The 23,481-nt window shown below is 51.1% G+C and overlaps 1 protein-coding gene and 1 pseudogene across 1 annotated transcript; both read right to left on the minus strand.

Moving 5' to 3' along the window:
- Positions 1–1,064: 1,064 nt before the first annotated feature.
- Positions 1,065–1,376, minus strand: LOC127032351 (histone H4-like; annotated as a pseudogene).
- An 8,831-nt stretch (positions 1,377–10,207) lies between these two features.
- On the minus strand, positions 10,208–17,623 carry LOC127032339 (C-type lectin domain family 2 member D-like). Its single transcript, XM_050919554.1, has 5 exons — positions 17,530–17,623; positions 16,772–16,870; positions 12,396–12,574; positions 11,598–11,701; positions 10,208–10,369 (listed from the first exon to the last, which is right to left on the minus strand). The coding sequence occupies exons 1-5, from the start codon at positions 17,621–17,623 to the stop codon at positions 10,264–10,266; spliced, it is 582 nt and encodes a 193-aa protein (XP_050775511.1). The 3' UTR covers positions 10,208–10,263.
- Between the last annotated feature and the right edge of the window lie 5,858 nt (positions 17,624–23,481).

The raw sequence follows: 23,481 nt of genomic DNA on the forward strand, positions 1-23,481 counted from the left end.
CTTACCCTCCCCTCCCCCCTGCTCCGCCCCCGGCCCACCCCCATTCCACCGCTTCCCCCAGCGACCCCGCTCTCGCCGGCAGCGGCGGGAAGCGGAGCAACCCGGCCCCAGCCCGCTCCACTTCGCCACCTCCCAGCCGTGGCGCTCCGCCTAGTAAGGGGCCGGGGCTGCGAGCTCCGCGCCCAGCGGAGGGAGCTCAGGCCCTATTGGAGCTCGCAGCCCCGGCCCCTGACCACGCGGCTCTGAGCGGGGCGGGGACCAGGGGCCCCGCCGAAGCCACTGCAGCTGTTCAGGGACGCTCCCGTGTGCGCTGGGCTCCGGGAGAGGGGCGGGGGCGGGCCAGGGAGGGAGCCTCGGCCGTTCTCATGGGGGGCCCCTGCGGAGTCTGGGGCAAATTGCCCCATTTGCGCCCCCTCCCGGGCGGCTCTGGTTCTTGTAGCCGGGGTGGAAGTGAACTCAGTAACAACAATTGCGATGAATCCATGGGATCTCCACCTCCTCACTGCTCCTGCCTGCAGGGCATTTCCCCAGCCCAACAAAAACAAAATCCGTTCCCATGGACCCGTTCCCGGGTCCCGTTGTGAACAACTTCCATCCCTGGTGTGAGCGAGCTATTCATTTTGCAAACAAACATCTTAACACCGATCTCCTCCCCAAGCCCCAGGTTTCACCCCAGACCCATCAGCCACCTATTGCACGTCACTGATTTTTTAAAACAAGGGCTTTAAAATTGTTTGGGAGGCGAAGCCCCCCTGGTTCGCTGTAACAAACGCAGATCTTTAAATGTAAACTCAGCGCCGCACCCGTGCAGGCTGTGATTGCAAGGCAGTCTCAGACTGGCTCCCAAACACCCTCCTTTTAAAAAGCCCCCATTCCTTGACAAAGTCCCACCCTCCCCAATCCCCAGCTCTGCCCATTCACCCCCAACTCCACAGCCACTCCCCCATCCCCACCCATCAACCCCACCCTGGGCACCAGCTCTCCCCATTCGCTTTTCCCTTTCAAAGAAGACTAAATCAAAGTGCTCTAACAAACCCTTGATCCTGTTGACTTTAGTGACCCGTTTAGCCGCCAAAACCATAGAGAGTACGGCCCTGGCGCCTTAGGGCATAAACCACCTCCACTGCCGTTACAGTCTTTCACTTGGCATGTTCAGTGTATATGACAGCATCGTGGATCACGTTCTCCAAGAACACCTTCAGCACTCCCCGGGTCTCTTCGTAGATGAAGTCCGAAATACGCTTCACCCCACCGCGTCGAGCCAAGCGATGAATAGCTGGCTTGGTAATACCTTGGATGTCATCCCGAAGCACTTTACGATGGCACTTAGCACCCCCCTTCCCCAAGCCTTTACCACCCTTACCACGATCAGACATGGCGAAATAAAATCACACACAACCGAAACCCTTGATGTGCACCAGCAGGGTGCACTGGGACAGACCTTGTTAGGTTAGTGTGGGGTAGATTCACACCGCAGTTTGCTGCCATCTAATTGCTCCTGTAGACACACCCTAAATCTTGGGGATTCTCTCTGTATAACATCTCTAAAATGTGACCATTCCTCTCCATCCATACAGCTAGAACCGTCATCCGGCAAAGACCATTTTCTTAGCCCATCACTTTGACCATGTGGCCTCTCTGTATGTATCCCTCCACTGGTTCCTCCATCTCTAGTCTCCAACATAAGCTGCTTGTCTTCACTTTCATGGCCCTTCACCGCCTACCATCTCTCATTCAGTAGCAAGATGTTAACTCCTGATGGCCCAGGACACTAGTCTCCATCGCCCCCAATTCTTAACCTTTAAAAAAAACACCTTTGTGCTTTATCCCGTGCTGCCCCTCATACTTGGGAGGAGACCCCCGTGGACATCCACACCCCTACCTCATTATCCACCTCCAAATTCCCCTCAAAACCCCTCCTTTGTTGTGACGCTTTCCCAAAACTTGACAAGTCAGGCTGCTGGTGCACTGTGACCACTGCCAACCACACCGACCAATGTTATCTCCCAGTTTCCTTGTACTTCCCGGCTATCGGTTGCCTCTATAACACTGGGGCAGGGACTGTCTTTTGTTCCATTTGTACAGCACCTAGCACACTGAGGTCCTAGTCTGTGACTGGGGCTCCTATGTTTATGTGCTATGGTAATACAAATAATGACACAGAACAGAGAATTCCACTATGGCTGTAGCTCAGTGGTTCTCCAACTGTGAGTCAGTACCTCATTTTAATGGGGTCACCAAGGCTGGTGTTAGACATACTGGGGCCTAGACCTGAAGCCTGAGTGCCTCCCCCAATGGCGGGGCTCAGACTTTGCCCCACATCCCCCAGGTTCATGTACTAGTTTCTGTTGTCAGAAGGGGGTCCTGGCGCAATGAAGTTTGAGAGCCGCTGCTCAGTGAAGAAAAGAAAGTCTGAGTTTCCAGTGAGATGGCTAAGCCAAGGCACTAGCCCAGTGGAGATGAGACATTGATGTCTTACCTCATAGCTAGCCCAGATCAATGCGATACACTCACCCTGGGCTTGGACTAGCAACGCAGAGGTGAAAGGCACCTTTCTCTGCACTAGGGTTCTGCCCTGCGTTAGCCGTCTCAGCGTAAAACATTTTGGTTTTACCGTGAAGACAAAGCCTGGGGATGCCCATATCGAGCACATGACTTTCGGCTACGCTAGAATTGTTTGCAACACTTGAGAGCCCGCTGACTGCAAGAGGTTAAACAAACCCAATATTTCTCCATTTAATCTCTGTCCACCTGAGAACGCTCGGTATCTCCACAGATTCACTATAGTCCGTTTCACCGCTTCCCCCTTCGGAAGTCGTACACCCAGGTTCTGGAAACAGACACCAGTCACTCTCTTCCCCTCCTGCCCCCCACCCCCAGGCATTCTTAAAGGCATACTCCTCTTTATTTATACATCTTCTAAACTCCTCTAACTTAGGGTGATCATATTTCCCAAAGAGAAAATGGGACACTGCGGGGGACTAGCCCTAGCTCTTCCCTTCCCCACCCCCGCTGCTTGCCTGAGTGCCACCCCCTCCCACAAGACCCCTCCCATGCACAGGGGTGGCCTGCGCTGCCTGGCATCATTGCAGTTGCCAAGAGCAAATGGGACAACTGCCCAGTTCTGCAAAAAAAAAAAAAAAAATATCAAGACGCCCAGGCATGGGCTGCTGTAACACACAAACAAGCTATGAGCAGAACAAGGGGGGTTGAGGGACATACCCGATGAGAGCCAGAGAAGGGAGCACTCCCAGGCCTGCAGGGCGGCCAGATCTCCCAAGAGGTCAGGCAGGCAGCTGGGCCAGGCACAAGTCTCCACCCTCCAGGCGGAGCAGCCCTGAGTCAGTGATTAGAAAACTCCCCTCCGCCTGCCCCGGAATTTGCTGCTTGGCTGGTAATTAGGTTCATGCCAACCGAGGAGACTCGGTAATATCTGCTAAAGCCGCTGCCCTGATTCTGCCTGCCCTTGGGGTGTGCGGTGTAATTGTAGCCGAGTCACCGTCTGCTCCCTGCGCTGTGCAGCGGGGCTAAAGGGGTGACCAGACAGCAAGTATGGAAAATCGGGACAGGGACTGGGGGGGGGGTAATAGGAGTCTATATAAAAAAGACCCCAAAATCAGGACTGTCCCTATAAAATCGGGACATCCGGTCACCCTTTAAGGGGCAAATCTTAACCTAACACCTCAGGTTTTGGATAATGAAAAATTTCTATCTAAAATTTTTGCAAACAGAAAATGGACACAAAATGAAACAGCTGCTGTAGTACAAATGAGACTTCATTCATATGCACTGTGAGACGCTCCAGCCCGCCTTTGGGGGCTGTAAAAATAATATCAGGGCTGCTATAACACTGGGATCTTCCGAATAACCTCCCGTCTCCACCCTAGCCCCAGTCCCCCATTGCAGAGAAGGGGGTTGGAGTTAGTGTTCCAGAACACTGCTCTGTAGGAAGATCACAGCTTACCTCTTCCAGGGACTCCATGGCTGCAGCATCCCTTGCAGGGCACGTCCCTGATCCATTTCCCCTGCTCTGTGCATTAGCTGAGGGGGGAGACCGAACTCCCCACTTCACACACATGTCTTCCCCCATTGCTAGTGCAAGGAAAAACCCGCGAAAAAGGCACTCACAGGAGGGCAGCAACGACACACAAGGGGGCGTGGTCATAGCATACTGCTCCTGGATTGGACAAGGCACCAGGAGCCTTTCCCGTATCGACTGTTCAAATGAATGAAGCTTTACTGGCGTGGCGGGACGTTTGTGATGACACTAATAAGATTAGCATAAAGCGCGCCAAATCCCTTAAAGGGGACAGAGTCCTTTTAGTTATCCCCTCCGATATATGCAAGGAACAGGCAGTATGGGTCATTGCAGTAAATAGCAGCCTGCCACCGCAGTAAAGGACTCAGGGGATCCAACTTCTGTGTTTAGCCTCGTCCTGGGCAGAATTAACCTACCACTGAGAGGGCTGCTTCTCGGTTACATTTTTGAACGAAAGTCTCATTGCACTGAGGTGCACTGTGCTTGGGTTTTAGCCAACCCCCTTGGCTTTTACAGAGAAATTATTTCAAATCCAGTGGTGGTGCGAGCAGGGCAGAGGCTCATCAAACTCCAGCTGGAGAGAGACGTGTGTCACTAGTTACAATCCCAGTGCAGCGGGTTTCATCCAGCCTGGCTCTACCCCTCTGCCCCATTTCCCGTTCCCCCCCACCCCTCCCGTTAACCAAACTCCACACTGGGGTGTTTTCTCCCCTTCAAGGTGTCTGGCTGATTAACATACCGTTCAGAACAAGAACCCCACAGCTTGCCCACCCCAGACTGCCCAGCTGGCTCCTGCAGGCTTTGCCCCCCTGATCCCTGTCTGAGAGCTCAGCAGAGTCATTCTGCATAGAGCTACTCACAGAACCCCCCTACTCCATCAAATCTCACCCTGCTTTGACTGACTTTGTAACCCCACCAGGCCTGGTTCTTGGTCCCGTGCTTCTCTCACCTGAACCTCTCAGTCAAGGGGCACCTAGTCACAGGTGAGGCTGAACCCAGGACTCCCTTAAAGGGCCAGCTCACCCTGTGACACCAATGACTGGTGCTGGTATTACCACACCTGCATAGAGAGCCACATTTCCCACCCCTGCCCTGGAACTCTGCCCGCCCAGGGGCAAGGGTGAATTAGCTCAGGAGCTGATGGGTTCCCTGGGTGACATTATGGGCAGAGCCACCAAAGCCAAGAGCAGGTATTAAAGGGGAGCTCTAAGGGAGTTCTAGCCTGTTATGGCACATTCACCGCACCCCCTCTGCTTTGCACCTCACAGAATTCCATACAGGATGTTGTACAAAGTGCAGATCCATCTGGACTGGACTTAAAGTGACACACCCAGGAGGAAATGGACCTGGGTGGACGGTTCCCGCTTCGATCAAACACTGTGAGTGCTGCCTGGTGTTTGCTATAAGCTCCCATTGTAGAACCTGCTCATTTTAAATGTACAATGTTTGTCTGTGTAAGGTCCTTACCTGCCTCTAACACTGCAGTCCCTGAGTGCCACAACTGTCAGTGAATTTATCCTCACAACACCCCTGGAAGGCAGTGTAGGGCTGTTATCCCCATTGGACAGATGGGGAAATGGAGGCTTGGGGAGACAAAGTGACTTGCCCAAGGTCAGTCACATCAGGAGTCTGTGGCAGATCAGGAATTGAACCCAGGTCTCGCAGATGCCCAAACTCCTGGACCCCGCTTCCTCTGAGAGCGTGGGGAGTTGAAGGACGTGATGTGTAAGAATGCTGCTGCTGCTCCCACCACTGCTAGGCTGCAAGGTGGGGGCCAGCAGCACTGTGGTTGCTGGTGCCGTGGTCATGGAGGATCTCTATGGCCCAGCATTGCTTTGATCCAGCCCCTGTGGGCTGAACTGGGCTCCCAGGTTTAACACAGAGTGACCATATGTCCCATTTGGCCGGGCCAGTCCGTTTGTTAGGCCCCGTCCCAGCGAGCTGGACTTTTTGGCAGAACTGGGCTTTGGTCCAGTTGCTGTTGACAGCTGATGATCACTTGGGAAGAGCAAATGGGACCAATGCACAGTCCTGCCCCAAAAGTGGGATGAGACCCCCAGTGGGGCATGGAGGAATGTGTGGGAGAGAGAGGGAGGTGGAATGGCAACACCAGCCCCGTGCTGGAGGAAGGTCTACGGAGAGGGGTTGGGACTGGCTGGCCTGCCCCGTCTGCGGAAGAGTGGGACCTTGGGCAGCCCCACACACGGGCAGGGGAGAGGGAAACTTGGAGAACCAGCCCTGTGCCTTGGTGCACACTTCTAGTTTTCCCTAGGGGTGCTCCAAGGCCCTGCCCCTGCTCTGCTGCTTCACCTGAGGCCCTGCCCTGACCCCACATCTTCCACAGGAAAAAAAACCAGGGGGTGCTCAGCACCCACCTGCCACCTGCCAATCACCTGTTCAACAGTGGGTGGGAAGAGCTGGGGGGCAGTCGGAGCAGGGGCAGGAAGAGGCAGAGAAAGAGTGAGGCCTTAGGGGAAGGAGCAGTGGGGGCGGGGCCATAGGACAAATCAAACATCTCCAGAGCCTGTCTGTGCCCAGGGCTGCCCAGAGGATTCAGGAAGCCTGGGGTCTTCGGCAGTAGGGAGCCCCCACCTTGACGGTAACTCAGCAGCGGGGACTCCTTCCGCTCCGGGACCCGCCGCTGAAGTGCCCTGAAGACCCACAGCGGGGGACCCCCGCTGCTGAATTACTGCCGAAGCGGGACCCGCCGTCAAAGTGCCGGGTCTTCGGCGGTGAGGGGTCCTTCCGCCCCAGAGCGGAAGGACCCTCCGCCGCTGCCACCGCCCTGGAGCAGAAGAAGCTCTGGGGACCCAGGGCCCGGGCCCTGCACGAGCTTTCCGGGGCCCGCACAGCGAGTGAAGGATCCTGCTCCAGGGGCCCTGAAAAAAACTCTTGTGGGGGCCCCTGCAGGGCCCGGGGCAAATTGCCACACTTGCCCCCCCTCTGGGCGGCCCTGTCTGTGCCCAATGTAGTTTTAAGGGGCTGCTACCTCCCTTCTCCTGCCATGACTCTTAAAACCAACTGAGTAACTGAACCTCCTGCTGCCCAGTGGTGAGCGGTGCTAATTCCAACTGTGGTATGGCCAGATACAGCCTGCACCCTAGTTGTGAGAATTTCCCCCTGGAGGGAGCTCAAGACACTGCTGGGTTGCAGGCCCAGTACAGCCAGCCAGAAATCGCCCCAATTACCACTGGGGTTGGGTTCCGGCGAGCAAGGAAAACAGAGACGTCTTGTGCACCCCCATCCTTGCATCGTAGGCTGACACACAGCAGGGAACATGAGGCGGTGCAGGGTGGTAGTTCATATATTTTATTTGCTACAGCTTTCATGGGACTATGGAGGTTGATGCTTCCCTAAACCCTCTGGATACAACTTTCCGATTCCTTTTTCCCCTCCCCATCCACTCAAACACCAAACCCACTTACAAAGTAGCAAACACTGAAAAACCATTGCAGGCAGCTTAGCTCCGTGCAAGCAGCAGGAATGGAACAGAAGGGCAGGAGGGCTCTTGTTCTCCTCGCCCCGGTAGAATGCCTGGTGCGGGTTGTACCTGGGGGCACAGGGGTGGAATGAGCAGGGTACGGGTGCTCGTTTGAGCAATTCATAGCAGGCATATGAGGCACCTTTGGGGGAGCCTTGTCCCTACCTGCCATGGGTCAGCTCTCTGAAACCACCTACCCCTGGCAGTGCAAGCACGACCTTCCAGCCCCCTGCAGGCCTTGCTTGCTCTGTACAGCTTAGCGATAGGCACCCACCAACCCCCAAAGCCTCTGAACATCCCTTGGAGTGCTCAGCCACTTCCACCTGACTCCCTAGCCCCACAGGCGCATCCACAACAGTGTGTAAGATCCAATTCAGGCCAACCACTCTATTTAAAACACAGCACTCAGATATAAATCTACTGTGACAGGTTCGGTCACAGAGACCCCCTTGGGACTGTCACCTGATCTGCTGAGACTAGTCCTGAGCCAGTTTTCTTTGCCAGCTTGGGACTTCAGAACCCTGCCTTGTTGAGCCAGAGATGCTAGCCTGCTGCAACAGACCCAGGTCTGGACCAGGCCCCCAAAGCTGCAGCCCAAACTGAAAACAGCTCAGTATGTACTTCTGTCTCCAGCCACCCAGTTCCCAATGGGATCCAAACCTCAAATAAATCCATTTTACTCTGTATAAAGCTTATACAGGGTAAACTCAAAATTGGTCACTCTCTATAACACTGATAGAGAGAGACGTGCAGCTGTTTGCTCCCCCAGGTATTAATCACTTACTCTGGGTTAATTAATCAACAAAAGTGCTTTTACTGAGTATAAAAAGTAGGATTTAGGTGGTTCCAAGCAATAACCGACAGAACAAAGTAAGTTAACAAGCAAAATAAAACAAAAACATGCACGTCTAAGCCTAATACATTGAGAACCTGAATACAGGTAAATCTCACCTTCAGAGATGTTCCAATAAGCTTCTCTAACTGATGAGATACCTTACTAGTCTGGGCCCAAATCTTTCCCCCTGGTACAGACCTTGTTAGTTGCTGCTCAGGTGGTGACTCGGAGATTCCTCAGGACTGGCAGCCTCCTTTGTTCTGTTCCACCCCCTTTTATAGCTTTGGCACAAGGCAAGAGTCCTTCGTCTCTCTGGGTCCCCACCCCTCCTTCCAAATGGAAAAGCACCAGGTTTAAGGTGGATTCCAGTACCAGGTGACATGGTCACATGTCCTGTGAGCCCCCCTCCATTCTTTCAGGACTGGCCCGCATGTATGCAGTGGAGGCTTGCAGGTAAACAGGGCCGTCTACAGTCAGTTGTCCTAGTTGATGGGAGCCATCAAGATTCCAAGCCACCATTAATGGCCCACACTTGCATAATTACAACAGGACTTCAGAGTTTGACTTCATATTTCTAGCTTCAGATACAAGAGTGATACAGTTATACAAATAGGATGACTACACTCAGTAGATTAGAAGCTTTTTAATGATACCTTACAAGAGACCTTTCGCATAAAACATATTTCAGTTGCATTGTATTCACACTCGTAAACATATTTGCATAAACATATGGATTGCAACATCACATCTATATCTACAGAAAACAAGAATGAGTTTATCATCAAAGAACAGAGATGCAAGTGAGAGTGAAAAAAATACTGGAAAGTAATGATTTTGTTTTCCCTGTAACCATACCACTTTCTGGAGCTGGCGTTCTCACAAAATTTTGGCAGCCTCAGAACGTGACTCTGACAATACTTAACTAACTGTAGGAAAAATAAATAAATAATTTACCTGTGCATATTTACGTAGGGGTTTTTTGCAGACTCAATAATAGATATAAGGTACAGTTGTGCTTATTCTTTACTGGACCTGAACACAAAACAAGTTATTTGCACATTCTTGTCTTTTTTTTCCTTCTTTTGCTTTTTTGGTAAAAGGTGGATGGCTGTACAACAATTCTGAACTAAATTTAAAAAATACATACTTTACATAAAAGAAGTCCAAATAATAATTAAAGAACATATCTGCCAATATAGGTCCAAAATTTCTTTCACAGACAAAAAAAAAACAAAACAAAACTATCCATCCATCCCAGTAATAATGATAATAGTAACAACAAACTCGCTGAGCCACTGCTGTTGTCTTTTCAGCTTGGTTTTTGCATCACTTAATAGCTTGTGCCTCTGAAATTCATCGTGGTAATTTTGTTCAACTTCCCCTGCATGAGTGCTATAGGGACATTGCACTACATTTCAATTTGTTTAATTTCTCTTACAAACAGCGCACACTGCAACTTGCTCAGAAACAGAATCAGAAGGCTTCAGAAACACAAGAAACTGCCCTTCCCCCAGTGCTGAACTGTTCATTTTTCTTTCTGTTTTGCTTTCCTTAGAAACGCTGTTCTGGAGTCTAAACTAACAAGGCCTCCCCTTCCCTTACTTCCCCAGTGTGTGTCTGAGAATCCTTCTCATAAGATCTCACCTTCTCAGCTGCAGAGAGAAACTTGATAACGTATCCCTGAGTTTAAAGGTTCAGAAGCAGAAGGCACATACAAAGAATCCACAGTTTAAACGACACACACTTATTGCTTGAGGGCCCCACTGCCTGATTTTGAGATGTTGGCCAGGCTGATGAATGGGGACATGGTTCATTCAAGTAGGTATGAATGAGTTGTATCAGTGTCATTTCTAGGAGGCTTATTTTGAGCTCCCTTCCAGTGCAGTCCCTTTTCCCATCACATACACCTCAGGTTTGCCTACAGATCCACCGTCTTTCCATGTAGCACCGTGAGCTGCTGACCCCTTTCTCGTCATTCAGATACGCGCAGTCACCACCTCCTCTTATCTGAAACCTGCAACACAGAAGCCAGAGAGCTGCAGTCAGGCAGAGCCTGGGTATTTCACACCAGTCACAGCCAGGGGAGCCGTTCTCCACAGTGGAGGCCTGAGTGCGGAGCAGCTACTCTCACAGCCCCTCAAGAGCAGAGCTCAGGACAGTGGGGGCTTTGCAGAACCACTGATTGTTAGTGCCCCTCTATGCTGAGCAGCCCACGGGGGTGCTGGAGAATGGAAAGTCCCCAGCAGGACGGAGAGAATTTGAGAGACTAATTTTCAAAAGGGACCAGTCCTCTAACAAGAGGGGCAGACCCTCATCAGAACCAGATGACTGAGCAGGGAAAGTGGGGGGCAGGAGGGATCTTGCCTCCTTGAAACACTCTGAGCAGAATCAAGATGACACTGAAAGAGGAAATTGCATTCAGGGTTTCCTCTTCCATTGATCTATAAAACTCTTGAGCTTTCCATTGGGAGGAGGGAAAAGAGTGTGTTTGAGAAGTTCCTTTGCGAAAGCAGGAGTTCCTTGTTTGTAACCGTCACATGACTCTCCCAGAGTTACTCTGGAGTGGAAGGTGGAGCTCTAGGGACAGCATGGCCTCTAAGGAGGTTAAGGAGGGTTCAGCACTGGTTCGGGGTCCTACAGCAGCTGGACTGCAGGGTCCCACATCCTAAGGAGGGTACCAGACAGGGAGTCTGTACCCCAGAAGTGTGCCACAGAGGCCTGAACTAGAGACAGTGTCTGGTAGCTATTCAGGCCCAGTGGAGCTGGAAGCAGGGGGGATCCAAAGGTTGGGTCCAATACAGCAGAATGGGGACTGGCCGTGGGGGAGCACTGACCCAGCGCCATAACAGCCTGATTTTTCAAAGTACTGAAGTAACCCGGACCAGAGAAGTGGGGGGTCTCCATCCTCCTCTAGTGGCTGGCCTGTGTAAGAGCTTTATCAGTCAGGAGGGGTTTTCAGGTAAAGAAGTGGATTCTTTAGCTCCAGTGACAGGGATGGTGTGTCTCAGATGAGGGCTGCGGAAGAACAGTGAGTGTCCCAGCTGAAATCCCAGCACACTGCAAGGGCACCTCTGGCTGTGGCTGGCTCCCATTGGTCTCTAATACACGCAGTATGCGAACAGACTAGGGCTGTGTCTGGCTGTTTTACTACCACTGAATGGTGGGTCCAGCTGAACTCAAACAGCTCAGACACCAGAATCCCCAAGCCCAGGGAATTAGTACAGAGGGTGAGACAGACTCACAGGTCGTTGAATTCAGTGCTGTTGGTCCATTTCCAGGGCTGCCCCTGCTCCCTCCAGAGGCCGATCCAGTGTTCATGGATATCCTTATGGCGCAGCAGGAACATCTGAAAGAAAGAGGGACAGCATGGATCAACCCCAGCTCTGGTGCTTTCCCCGCCCCCCTCTTCAGGGCTCTGAACTGCAGAGAATCCTAGTCACACACTGAAGGGGCTCAATTTATTTTCAGAAGGAAACTGGATTTCCCCTTCCCTCTTGCAAAGCACAAGATCACTCAAGCTGTATTAACCCTCCCTGCCCCTGTGCTCCCAGTCACCTGTACCCCAAGTTCCCCTGGGCTGGGGGCAGCTGCTGGGTCTGTTCTCACAGAGCAGCTGCCGTTCCCCACAGCAAGGTAGGAGGTGGGAGTGAATCAAGCTGAAGTGGGAGGGGTCAATGTGAGAGGATCCCCCCCCATCCTCAGCTGGCTGCTCCTTTCCCATCCCCAAAGCAGGAGCGCTACCTGTGTTCTCAGGCCCAGTCCAGCAGCCAGCACGCCAGGAGATGCTTGAGCCATCCCTGCCTTAGACAGGGGCTGTCTCCTTATTCGGGGAGGGGGCAGCTGAGAATGGGCTATCCCTGTGGTCACACACAGACAGCAGGGCCCTGGGCCCAGCATTGAGCGGCTGGAAGTCCATTCGCTCTGGCCTCCCAGCACGAGAGGGGTCAGAGCTGCTCCTTGCCCCGCAGGGGCAGAGCCCACATCCTACTGCAGCAGCTGCTGTGCTAAGGACAGTGTATCCCAATTAGAGAGTCGCTCACCAATTCCTGCTCACTGTCAATCCCAGCCAAGGAGGCACCAAAGGAGGAGCAGAGTCTCTGAACGTAGGTCCAGCTCCCTTCAGTCTCGGAGAAATAGTAGCATTTCCCTCGGTACCCGATCCAGCCGTCTGTGCATGCAGGGGGGCACAGATCAGCTGATGAAAGCTTAGATGCCAGCACTGAGAATGAGAAAGTAACATGTGAGGTAAGAGCTGCATCTAGAATTGGGCATTTGACTAGTACAAAAATAATCGTTCAATTAACCAGTCAAATGTGTCAAAAACCGGTCAAATATTTTAAAATACCAATTTATCAGAACAGTAAACAAGAACAAGAGTTCATTGTCTCCAGGAGGTTTAGCTTTAGATAGATACTTACGCCTAATTTAAAAAATAAAAATAAAAAAAAAGTACTTAACTGACTTATTTTAACTCAGATCAAAAAGCAAAACAATGAAAGGAAGTTCTGAAAAACACGCACACAATCAAAAAGGCAGGTGGACTCCTACCCCCAGGGTTCTTGCTGGAGGATTTGATACTGTGACTGCAGCCAAACAGGCAGTCAACTGACCGACATGCCACGCCTACTGGGATCCCCAGCCTGGGCCTGTCCACTGCAATCAGATGCAGGTTAACAGAGATGTTTGTCACAGTAAATTTGCCTGGCAGGGAGGATTCCAGGGACACTCCTAGCCTGGGAGGGACTAACACAGCTCAGAGCATTTCATCCCAGGCACAAGATCAACTGCTGGATGTTCAACCTAGCAACAAACAGCAGGTGAATAACAGAAGAATGTGCAGTAACTTTCACACAGGGACATGAAAGTCACAAGGTGGCATCGAGAAACCGCAGCAACAGGGAAGTGACCAGTTACCTTGTCAGCCAGGAATGATGTAACTCAATTCACCAGGGCCGTCCTTAGGCATAGGCAACATAGGCAGCTGTGTAGGGCACCTGAAAATTTGGGGCACCACTGGGTCTTAGTGTCCAGCCTCTTTGTTTTCCTTATCCCTGTTCTGACCCTTCCTGCAGGCTCCCACAGATGGCTGCTCTAGCCTGGTGAGTCTTCCTTGGGAGGGAATCTAGTAGTTAAAAGTGAAAAAACCTCCAGCCTGCCAGACCTATTAGCACAACACTGAAACTGTTAAAGAGACATTCAAGGGGTAATAAAGCCATTTAACAGGCATTTGCCAACCCCAAGGTATATACTGACAGGTTTCAGAGTGGTAGTCCTGTTAGTCTGTATCAGCAAAAACAAGGATGAGTCCTTGTGTCACCTCAAAGACTAACAAATTATTTGGGCATAAGCTTTTGTAGACTAGAACCCATTTCATCAGATGTCCACGAAAGCTTATGCCCAAATAAATTTTTATACTGTCAGTTTATGACTTTATTGACAAAAACAATTGTGCATTAATGTAATATTTACACAGAACATGTCAGTCTACAGGACCTTAGTTTAAAATTTGCTTTAAAATATTTCATTAGTGAGCTGGTGAAGATTATAAAATCACATTTCTAAAAAATGCTTGCATAGAGTTTTAGATGCACAATCATCTTTAGCCTTAAATGTGTGAATCTTCACACATAGTTTTTTAAATAAATCATTCAAAAGACCTCCCTTATCTAAAATACACATTTTAATTACCATAGTTAAAAAAAAAAGTGCTTCCAAGGCTTCCTGTCCTTTCTGTCCATCCCTTCACCACCTCTCCCCTCACTCCCCACTGAAGAGAGCCCTTAAAGGGACAACAGTCCTTCCCTTCCAGATAGCTGGACAAAGAGTTCCCTTTCTTTACTTCTGACTATCCGACAAACTAGTTTTAAAAGAACTCTCCAGCAAAATCAGAACCTTAGTAAGACAAAATCCTTGTTATACCTAAAATCTTTGGAAACATATTTTTTTAAAGTTGGTGAAATTTCATAACCATGTCTCTTGTTATGGAGATCACACAAAGTAAATTACTGTTCCCTTTTTCTAAAAGCAACGAACATTGTTATGAACACACTAAACCTCTCTGATTAATTTAAAAGAATGTCTTTGTTTCAGTGAGTTAAATATGTAGTAATCTGGAATGCTGGCTTAAGATTTGAGTATATTTAAAATATAAATTCAACTTAGAAATACTGATGAAGAAAATGTAAAACAGAGAAGAGCTGCATCATGTATTCCATTATATGTAATGTTGTATTCAGCAGGACAGCTGACTCACCCTTACTATGACGTTTTTGCAAATAAATCTCTGACAAACTTCAGGGCATATAAAAAAACCTGTGACTGACATTTTTTATTCCCAAATTTTAGTGCTTTTAATTAGGTACTTTCTTCATGTCCATTCTGCATGAGGGAGAGGGCATGGAAGTCTCTGCAGGGAACTGTGACTCTCCGCCACCATGAGGCTGGCCGGGCATCTCATTATCCTTTGCTGTCAAGTCCCTCCTCCCCCTCCCCCACCAGGCTGTGAGCTTGGGCTGCCATCCGGCATAGGGGCACCAGTTTAATAATACTGCCTAGGGCCCCATAAATCCTAAGGACGGCCCTGCAATTCACCTCCTACCTGCAGACTTTTCTTTCCCCAAATACAGCAGCAAGAAAGATACTTGCTGGAAGCCCTCACACAGTGTAACCTTTTCAGTGCCAGGAAAAAACAGCAGTGGGGTCACCCATAATTGACACCCAAGAGATATTTGAAAGGCCTGACTAGTTGAGAGGAGTCCGACTCAAACCCCTCCAGACATTTTTGAGCATATCACCCTTTTTTTGCACCACAGTAACTGAGTAAGTGGTTCTAAAGCCTTCCCATGTGGCTGGCGCTCAGGGAGGAACGGACACTAAGTCTGGAAGAGTCAGGAAATCAGGCCACTATCATCAAAGAAAGAGCATGCACTCATCGCACTCACAAGCCATGTCTTGCCCTGTAGATTTAACTGTGCAGTGCACAGTAGTCCACACCCCTCCCCTACAGAACTGAGCAGAGAAGTCAGTGACTAACAGCTGATGGCACAGGCTGTCTCTACCATCCATCTCCAGGTCAGATGCCACGTGTTCTGCAGAGCTCTCTGCAATTGTAGGAGTGTAACCAACCCTACGCTCACAGGTCCCGCCTTACACTGAGAGCCAGTGCTGCCCACTGCAACAGCCTGCCATTACACAGGGAGCCGGGATTCAGGGCCCATCTGCATCAGAGGAATTTGCACTAGTGACACAGTGACACAGTTCCATCAGGGCAAACACCTCCTGGAGATGCACTAGAGCACAGGGCCAGCGCTTCCGTTTAGGGGACCTAGGGGGTTGCCTAGGGCGCCAGGATTGGGGGGGGCGGCATTTTGCCACCCTTGGTAGCAATTCGGCGGCAGGGGGTCTTTCCAAGCTCTGGGTCTTCAGCGGCAATTCTGTGGAGGGTCCTTCACTCACTCTGGGACCCGCCGCCGAAGTGCCCCAAACACCGGGAGCGCGGAAGGACCCCTGCCACGGGTGCCAAAAACCCTGGCGCCGCTCCTGCTGGAGCAGTATGGCTCACTCTGGTAACTCCTGCAGCGAACTGCACCCAGGCAAGCTCCTTTGTGTACCCGTACAGTGCGTCTGCTTTGGGTCTGCACCAATTCAACTGCACGGATGTCATGACATCGGCACAGACTATTCCTAATGCAGACAGACCTGGATTCAATCCCCTCTGCCAGCTGCTAAACCCTCCTGGGGCCCACAGCTAAATCCCACCCCACTGACCATCTTACAGCACCCCCCGCCCCAGACTACTGGCAGGTACAGCAGGGTTCATGTTCACAGCAAACACACGCCCTCTGCACTAGTACGTGCTGACTGTGCAGCCCAGGGGAGTGAATAGTGCTAAGTGACGCTTCATGGCCAAGATCAGTGATTGGTGGGTTTCAACACTGCATTGATGGAGGGGTCTAGACTGAATTCTATGGCTCATTTCAATAACACGGCAGCACCTGCTGCTCAGCCACAGGCATGACCTGAAGATGCAGGAAGGCCAGGCTGGTAACCTCAAAGCAACACAGAGCAGGCAAAGGGCTCATCGCTGCTCTGCGCCCTGTCCCATGGGACACCCTGGTAAGTGACTGCTTCATGGTACATGGTAAAAGTGACTTGGACCCAAAGTGCTCAGAGCTGGGCCGGGGGGAGCTAATGTCAGTCGGATCGTCCAACACAGAGAGTGCCCAGGTACAGGGGTCTGGGAGGGAGCAGGAGGAGGGTCATGAAAGAACATCCCCCAGGAATCCTCAGTCTCAAGGGCAGAAGCCAGATAGGCCAGGAAGAGAGAGTGATGGTGGTAGGTCCCAGGGGAATGGGATTCACAGAGGTCGTAGAGGGAGGGGAGAGGAAGGGAGCAAGGTGGAAGCTGGGAACTCACCTGCCAGAGCAATGATGACGGCGATCAAAGCACATGATACAACTATCAGTGCAACCACAACTGGTCCAGTCTGACTTTTCTTGCAGTTATGACAAGATTCTGAAACACAAAGACCCATCAGGCCGGCCACAAGGACTCGTCTCGAGCTGCCCTAGAACATGCCCAGTTCTGTCGATTGCTCCTTCTGTCAGACGCTCTGGGAGAGGAGCCCGGAGGCTCAGGCAGGCTGGGGCTGGCAGAACAGTCCCTCCTTCCCCTCAGCCCAGAGCCCTCCCTGGGCACCTCCAGCCAGGCTGTCACGAGGCCTGATGAGTCCAGGGGCACAGAGACAAGGACTCATTTGCTCTGGTTGCAGGACCTCAAGCTGATTCCCCCTCCCCCCTGTGCCCCCTGCCGAGTGCTGGCTGGCTCCACACTGTTGAGTGCACCTGTCCCCTCACACTGGGGTCTCGCACTGGCCATACACAGGAGAAGGGGGGAGAACAAACCAGGCAGAGATAGGCCAGGGCTGTCACAGGGGGTCTGACACATCCAGCCCAAAAGGCCCCTGCACAGACCCATGGCCACCGCTGTGTGCGCCAGACAGCAGCTGTGAGCCAGGGATCGGTGCCCTAAGAGCCACTGGGGGAGATCCAGTCCTTGTTGCCCACACACAGGAGGTTGCTAGGCACTGGCTGCTGCCACTGAGAACATGGCCCCATGTGGGGCAGCCTCAGGGTCACTCTCCAGCCTGGTCCCAGGCAGCAACACCCCATTACCTGGCTCCACGCCAGCCTCCAGGTTTCCACTGCCATCAACATGCAACTCCTGCAGCGGCACTTCGCTCTCAGCAGCCCCAGTTGCTGACCCCATTGTCTCTCAGCAACACTCAGGCTAGAGATGCTGTTACAGGCGCTGGGCTGAGGTTGGCTCCTCTGTCTGACTGGGTCTGATCCAGCAGCAACGAAGTGGAGCCGGGGAGGAGGTCCTGGCCCTGGTCTCCTCCCTGTTCCAGACTCTGCACCTGATCAGAAAGCCAAGACGGATCGAGCAGGACAGGTCAGGGGTAGGGGGGTGATTTGTGGTTTCTCATTCCCTGCCCAGCAGCCCAACGTCCTGCCAGAGCCAATGCCACAATGATTACATAAGATAAGAACGGCCAGACTGGGTCAGATGAAAGGTCCAGCTAGCCCAATATCCCATCTTCCAAAAGTGGCCAGTGCCAGGTGCCCCAGAGGGAATGAACAGAACAGGGAATCATCAAGTGATCCATCCCCCGTCACCCATTCCCAGCTTCTGGCAAACAGAGACTGGGGACACCATCCCTGCCCAACCTGGCTAATAGCCATTGATGGACCTGTACTCCATGAATTTATCTAGTTCCTTTTTGAACCCTGTTATAGTCTTGGCTTTCACAACATCCTCTGGCAAGGAGTTCCACAGGTTGACTGGGCGTTGTATGAAGAAATACTTTAGTTTGTTTTAAACCTGCTGCCTATTAATTTCATTGGGTGACCCCTGGCTCTTATGTTATGAGAAGGAGTAAACAACAACATTTCCTTATTTACTTTCTCCACATCAATCATGATTTTTATAGACCTCTATCATATCCCCCATTAGTTGTCTCTTCTCCAAGCTGAAGAGTCACAATCTTATTAATCTCTCCTCATAGGGAAGCCCTTCCAAACCCCTAATCATTTTTGTTGCCCTTCTTTGAATTATTTAGAATTCCAGTAGATCTTTTTGAGATAGGGTGACTGCATCTGCACACAGAATTCAAGATGTGGGTGTACCATGGATTTATATAGAAGCAAGAGGATATTTTCTGTCTTATTATCTATCCCTTTCTTAACGAATCCCAACATTCTGTTCACTTTTTTGATTGCACATTGAGTGGATGTTTTCAGAGAACTATCCACAACCTTAAACCCCATTGGCCCCTCCAACCCCAAAGGGCTTCAGAGATCTGATCTGCTGTGGAACCCACCCATCAGCATCTACCCTCCCATGACAAAGTTGGAATTTTCTGTAATTGTTAGGAATCCTACCTCTACCTCAGTTTCCCTCTGTACTCAGACCTGTTACTCAGTGGAGGGAAAGGGGATAAGTCTTCTCTTGAGGGCACTACAGCACATAAGGTGTGGGTGTCACCTTGACATCTGGGCTGCAGCAAACAGGGTCATTAAGGAATTGGTTGAAACGGACCCAGATCAACAAAGGGCCAAAAGAGACAATGGAAAAACCCCACTGACCAAAACCCTGACACCTAAAAACCAAGAACCACAAGGAGGTTTTCCTCTCACCTCTCAGCAGGGAACCTGAGCGCAGACCAGCTTGAGGACAAAAGGATTGAGACCTGATCAGCAGAGGAGAAAGTGTGAGCTCCTGGAGGAAGCTGGCTGCTCTCTCCCACCACTCACAAAAGAGTCAGAGCCTGAGATGGAACCCACTATAGTCTGACCACTGGTTTACTCTGGTCCCACCTTTCTGTGGCTCTGCTAAGCTAAGGACTTCGCTGTGTGCCAGATGAATGACAAATCCAGCTGTTTTGAAAACGCTGCTTTAGTCACTGCAAACACTGGCTGGGGCACTGGTCCCTGAAGCCAGTAAAAGTCTCTGAGCAGGAGCCTATGTCAGTGTGAACCAGAAGGGCTGGAGCCCAGGGGCTCAGGCTAGGAGGCAGTGAGGCCCACTCTGAAGGGCACCCTCCAAGAGCCTGGGTAAAAGCTGGGGTGCAGCTCTCATCCTGTGGATTTGTGACACCACCTCTCCCGAGCAGGGCCATCCCTAGGCATACACAGTATACAGCAGCTGAGTGGGGCACCAAATTGCCCCAAATTTCATGGTGCCCATGGCGGCTGCGTGCTGCATACGCGGCAGCACCTGCCCTGACGACCAGCCCTATCCCCTGGCCACATCCCACCCCCCGACGGCTGCGCCTGCTGCAGGGGTTAGGGTCGTCCCTGGGGAGCCCCCGGGCTACTCCCTCCACCCCATCTCTTACCTCCCCCTCTGCTCTGCCCCCATTCCACCTCTTCCCCCAGCGACCCCACACTCACCGGCAGCAGCGCCGAGCGGAGCCACCCGGCCCCAGCCCGCTCCACTTCGCCAGGCACAGCCCTTCTCAGCGCCCCCCCTCCAGAAGCAGGGGAACAAGGCACATGGTGTGTGATCGATGCACCCCCCCAACACAGCTCCCTGCTCGCCCCCGTCCCCGTTCTGTGCACAACGCCGGCCCCTCCTCACCTGCTGGCGGAGACCCGCAGCCCCCGATCGCTCCGTCAGGACTCAGCGGGGGGGGGGGGGGTGGATAGAGGTTGGGGCAGTCAGGGGACAGGGAGCAGAGGTGGGGTCCTGGGGTGGTGGTTGGGGGGATCTCTGGGGGATGGTGAAGGGACAAGGAGCAGGATGGGTTAGGGATTCTGAGGGTGGCAGGCATTCAGGGGCAGGAAGTGGGTGGGGGGGGTCAGATAGGGGGCAGGGCCAGGCGGTTTGGGAGGCACAGCCTTCTCTACCCTGAAACTCAGTCAGCAGTTTGAGGCTTGCAGAAGAGCTAAGCTGTTAGTTTTTCCACCATCTCTTTCACTTCCCAAATGCCAAATTATAGTCTGTATTTAATTTCAGTGCCACAGGGAGATTCATATCAGGGGAGGGTAGCTTCCCTTAAAATTAGCCACCGGGGGAGGGATCACATGAGAAGAGCAATAGCCTCCCCCACACTACCAAGGGAGACCCCCCCCCTCCATTCCCTGAGGCTTCAGAGGGGTTAATTCAGTGGTTCTCAAACTTTTGTCGTGGTGACCTCTTTCACATAGCAAACCTCTGAGTGCGACCCCCCCCCTTATAAATTGAAAACACATTTTTATATAGTTAACACTATTATAAATGCTGGAGGCAAAGCGGGGTTTGAGGTGGAGGCTGACAGCTCACAACCACCAGTAATAACCTCATGACCCCTGAGAGGTCCTGACCTCCAGTTTGAGACCCTCTGGGTTACTTTAATTTTAGCACCCAGTCTCCATTCACATGCATGTGCTATTTGGAACATTTCAGTTTTGACAACATAGGCTCATCCCAGATTCTGGACCAAGCTCAAATGCTCAGTTCGTGGAGTATGTACATAAGGATACTAAAGACAAACCCACAGGAACCGTCTCCAGTTTGTGAGGGACCTCATGGAGCCAGTCTCTAAGGCCAGGTCCACACTACAGCGTTAAATCGATTTAAACAGCGTTAAATCGATTTAACGCTGTAACCGTCCACACTACAAGGCACTTAAAATCGATTTTAAGGGGTCTTAAAATCGATTTCTGTACTCCAGCTAAACGAAAGGAGTAACCCTAAAATCGATATTATTAAATCAATTTAGGGTTAGTGTGGACGGATATCGAAGTTATTGGTCCTATTCTTTTACTGAGCTACCCAGAGTGCATCGCTCCGGAAATCGATGGTACCCTGGGACCATGGACGCACACCACCGAAGTAATGTGCCCTAGTGTGGACGCGTAAAATCGATTTTATAAAACCTTTTTTATAAAATCGATTTTACTAATATCGATTTAAAGCTGTAGTGTGGACGTAGACTGAGGGAGGCAGACTTAATCCCCTATGTAGACAGGGCTATTGTCAGAGGGAGAGCTCCCCCTGCTGGCCGGGGACATAGCTACTGCCTTTTGGGGAGGCGAAATAACTACACCAACAGGAGAGAGCTATCCCAGAGCGTCTTCATTGAAGTGCTATAATTACGTGGCTGCATTTGTGTAGCTGAATTGATGCAGCGTTTTTAAGTGTAGATGTGCCCTTAGTAGACAGGCTAAGCCCTTGCTTAGGTGTTTGCTGAATCAGGGCCATAATATATATCTGGCGATTGCCCATGTAAATGTGATGGAACAACAAATAATCTGTGAGGATTTGGAAAGAAGGGCGAGGTAAAGCACCTTCTTAGTGTCGGAAATGGATAAAGTGTGTGTTACAACAGAGACACAAGGTGGGTGAGGGAATCTCTTATCGGCCCAACTTCTGTTGGAACGAGGGAGACGAGCTTTCGAGCCACACAGAGCTCTTCTTCAGGTCCTATAAAAGTGATAGATCACCTCACCCACCTCGTCTCTCTAATATCCTGGGACCGACACGGATACCACTACTGTCTACAATAGACGTATATCCTTTTCTATTTTTCTTTCAAGTGTTTCCTCCTTTGCATATACTCTTGAATGCTGTTTAATACCTGTGAATACTTAATGTGTATAAATAAATTGTATTTTAAAGCTAACTGTGTGCTGGGTGTTTTTGATGTGAGAAAAAGTAGCTAGCAAAAAACCCGATCTTAGAACTTGAAAGTGCCCATCCTCTAAACATGCTGCCATAACATCTTAGAGGCAATCCAAGAAAAAACTGTTAACACTGAGACTTGTACAAGAAACGAGTGTTAAATAGATACCAGCCTAACTGTCTAGGTAGCCATCCCTATATCTATCTATCCTTGTATTATTATCATCTGTCATGAACCAGGACCCAGCACTGTACAAACACTGAACAAAGGGATGGTCCCTGCCTCAAGGGACTGAAATTTGAGAATAAAACAAGAGAAAACATATGGGGGGTGGGGACGCACAGGGAAACAACAAAGTTGTATTCATCAGCATGATGAGAACTAAAGGTCCATCTAGCCCAGTGACCTGTCTTCCGACAGTGGCCAGTGCCAGGTGCCAGGGAGGGAATGATCAGAACAGGAAATCAAGTGATCCACCTCCTCTCGCTCATTCCCAGCTTCTGGCAAACAGAGGCTAGGGACACCATCCCTGCCCATCCTGGCTAATCGCCTTTGAGGGACGCTGTTTAAATCGATTTAACGCTGTAGTGTGGACCTGGCCTTAGAGACTGGCTCCATGAGGTCCCTCACAAACTGGAGACGGTTCCTGTGGGTTTGTCTTTAGTATCCTTATGTACATACTCCACGAACTGAGCATTTGAGCTTGGTCCAGAATCTGGGATGAGCCTATGTTGTCAAAACTGAAATGTTCCAAATAGCACATGCATGTGAATGGAGACTGGGTGCTAAAACTAAATTAACCCAGGGGGTCTCAAACTGGAGGTCAGGACCTCTCAGGGGTCATGAGGTTATTACTGGTGGTTGTGAGCTGTCAGCCTCCACCTCAAACCCCGCTTTGCCTCCAGCATTTATAATAGTGTTAACTATATAAAAATGTGTTTTCAGTTTATAAGGGGGGGGTCGCACTCAGAGGTTTGCTATGTGAAAGAGGTCACCACGACAAAAGTTTGAGAACCACTGAATTAACCCCTCTGAAGCCTCAGGGAATGGAGGGGGGGGGTCTCCCTTGGTAGTGTGGGGGAGGCTATTGCTCTTCTCATGTGATCCCTCCCCCGGTGGCTAATTTTAAGGGAAGCTACCCTCCCCTGATATGAATCTCCCTGTGGCACTGAAATTAAATACAGACTATAATTTGACATTTGAGAAGTGAAAGGGATGGTAGCTGTAATGGAAAAGCTGACAGCTTGGCTCTTCTGCAAGCCTCAAACTGCTGAATGAGCTTCAGGGTAGGGAAGGCTGTGCCTCCCAAACCGCCTGGCCCTGTCCCCTATCTGACCCCCACCCACTTCCTGCCCCTGACTGCCTGCCACCCTCAGAATCCCCGACCCATCCTGCTCCTTGTCCCTTCACCATGCCCCAGAGATCCCCCCAACCACCACCCCAGGACCCCACCTCTGCT

This window comes from Gopherus flavomarginatus, chromosome 12 (assembly GCF_025201925.1).
Source record: "Gopherus flavomarginatus isolate rGopFla2 chromosome 12, rGopFla2.mat.asm, whole genome shotgun sequence".
In the NCBI taxonomy this organism is placed as follows: domain Eukaryota; kingdom Metazoa; phylum Chordata; order Testudines; family Testudinidae; genus Gopherus; species Gopherus flavomarginatus.

Bases quoted from the DNA above. Each gene is read 5' to 3' on its own strand.
- LOC127032339 (XM_050919554.1), bottom strand. From the start codon at position 17,623: ATGGGGTCAGCAACTGGGGCTGCTGAGAGCGAAGTGCCGCTGCAGGAG. The intron at 12,575-16,771 runs GTGAGTTCCCAG...TCTCATTCTCAG, and splicing joins CGTCATCATTGCTCTGGCAG to TGCTGGCATCTAAGCTTTCA. The intron at 10,370-11,597 runs GTGAGTCTGTCT...TCTGTGTTGCAG, and splicing joins AGCACTGAATTCAACGACCT to GTTTCAGATAAGAGGAGGTG.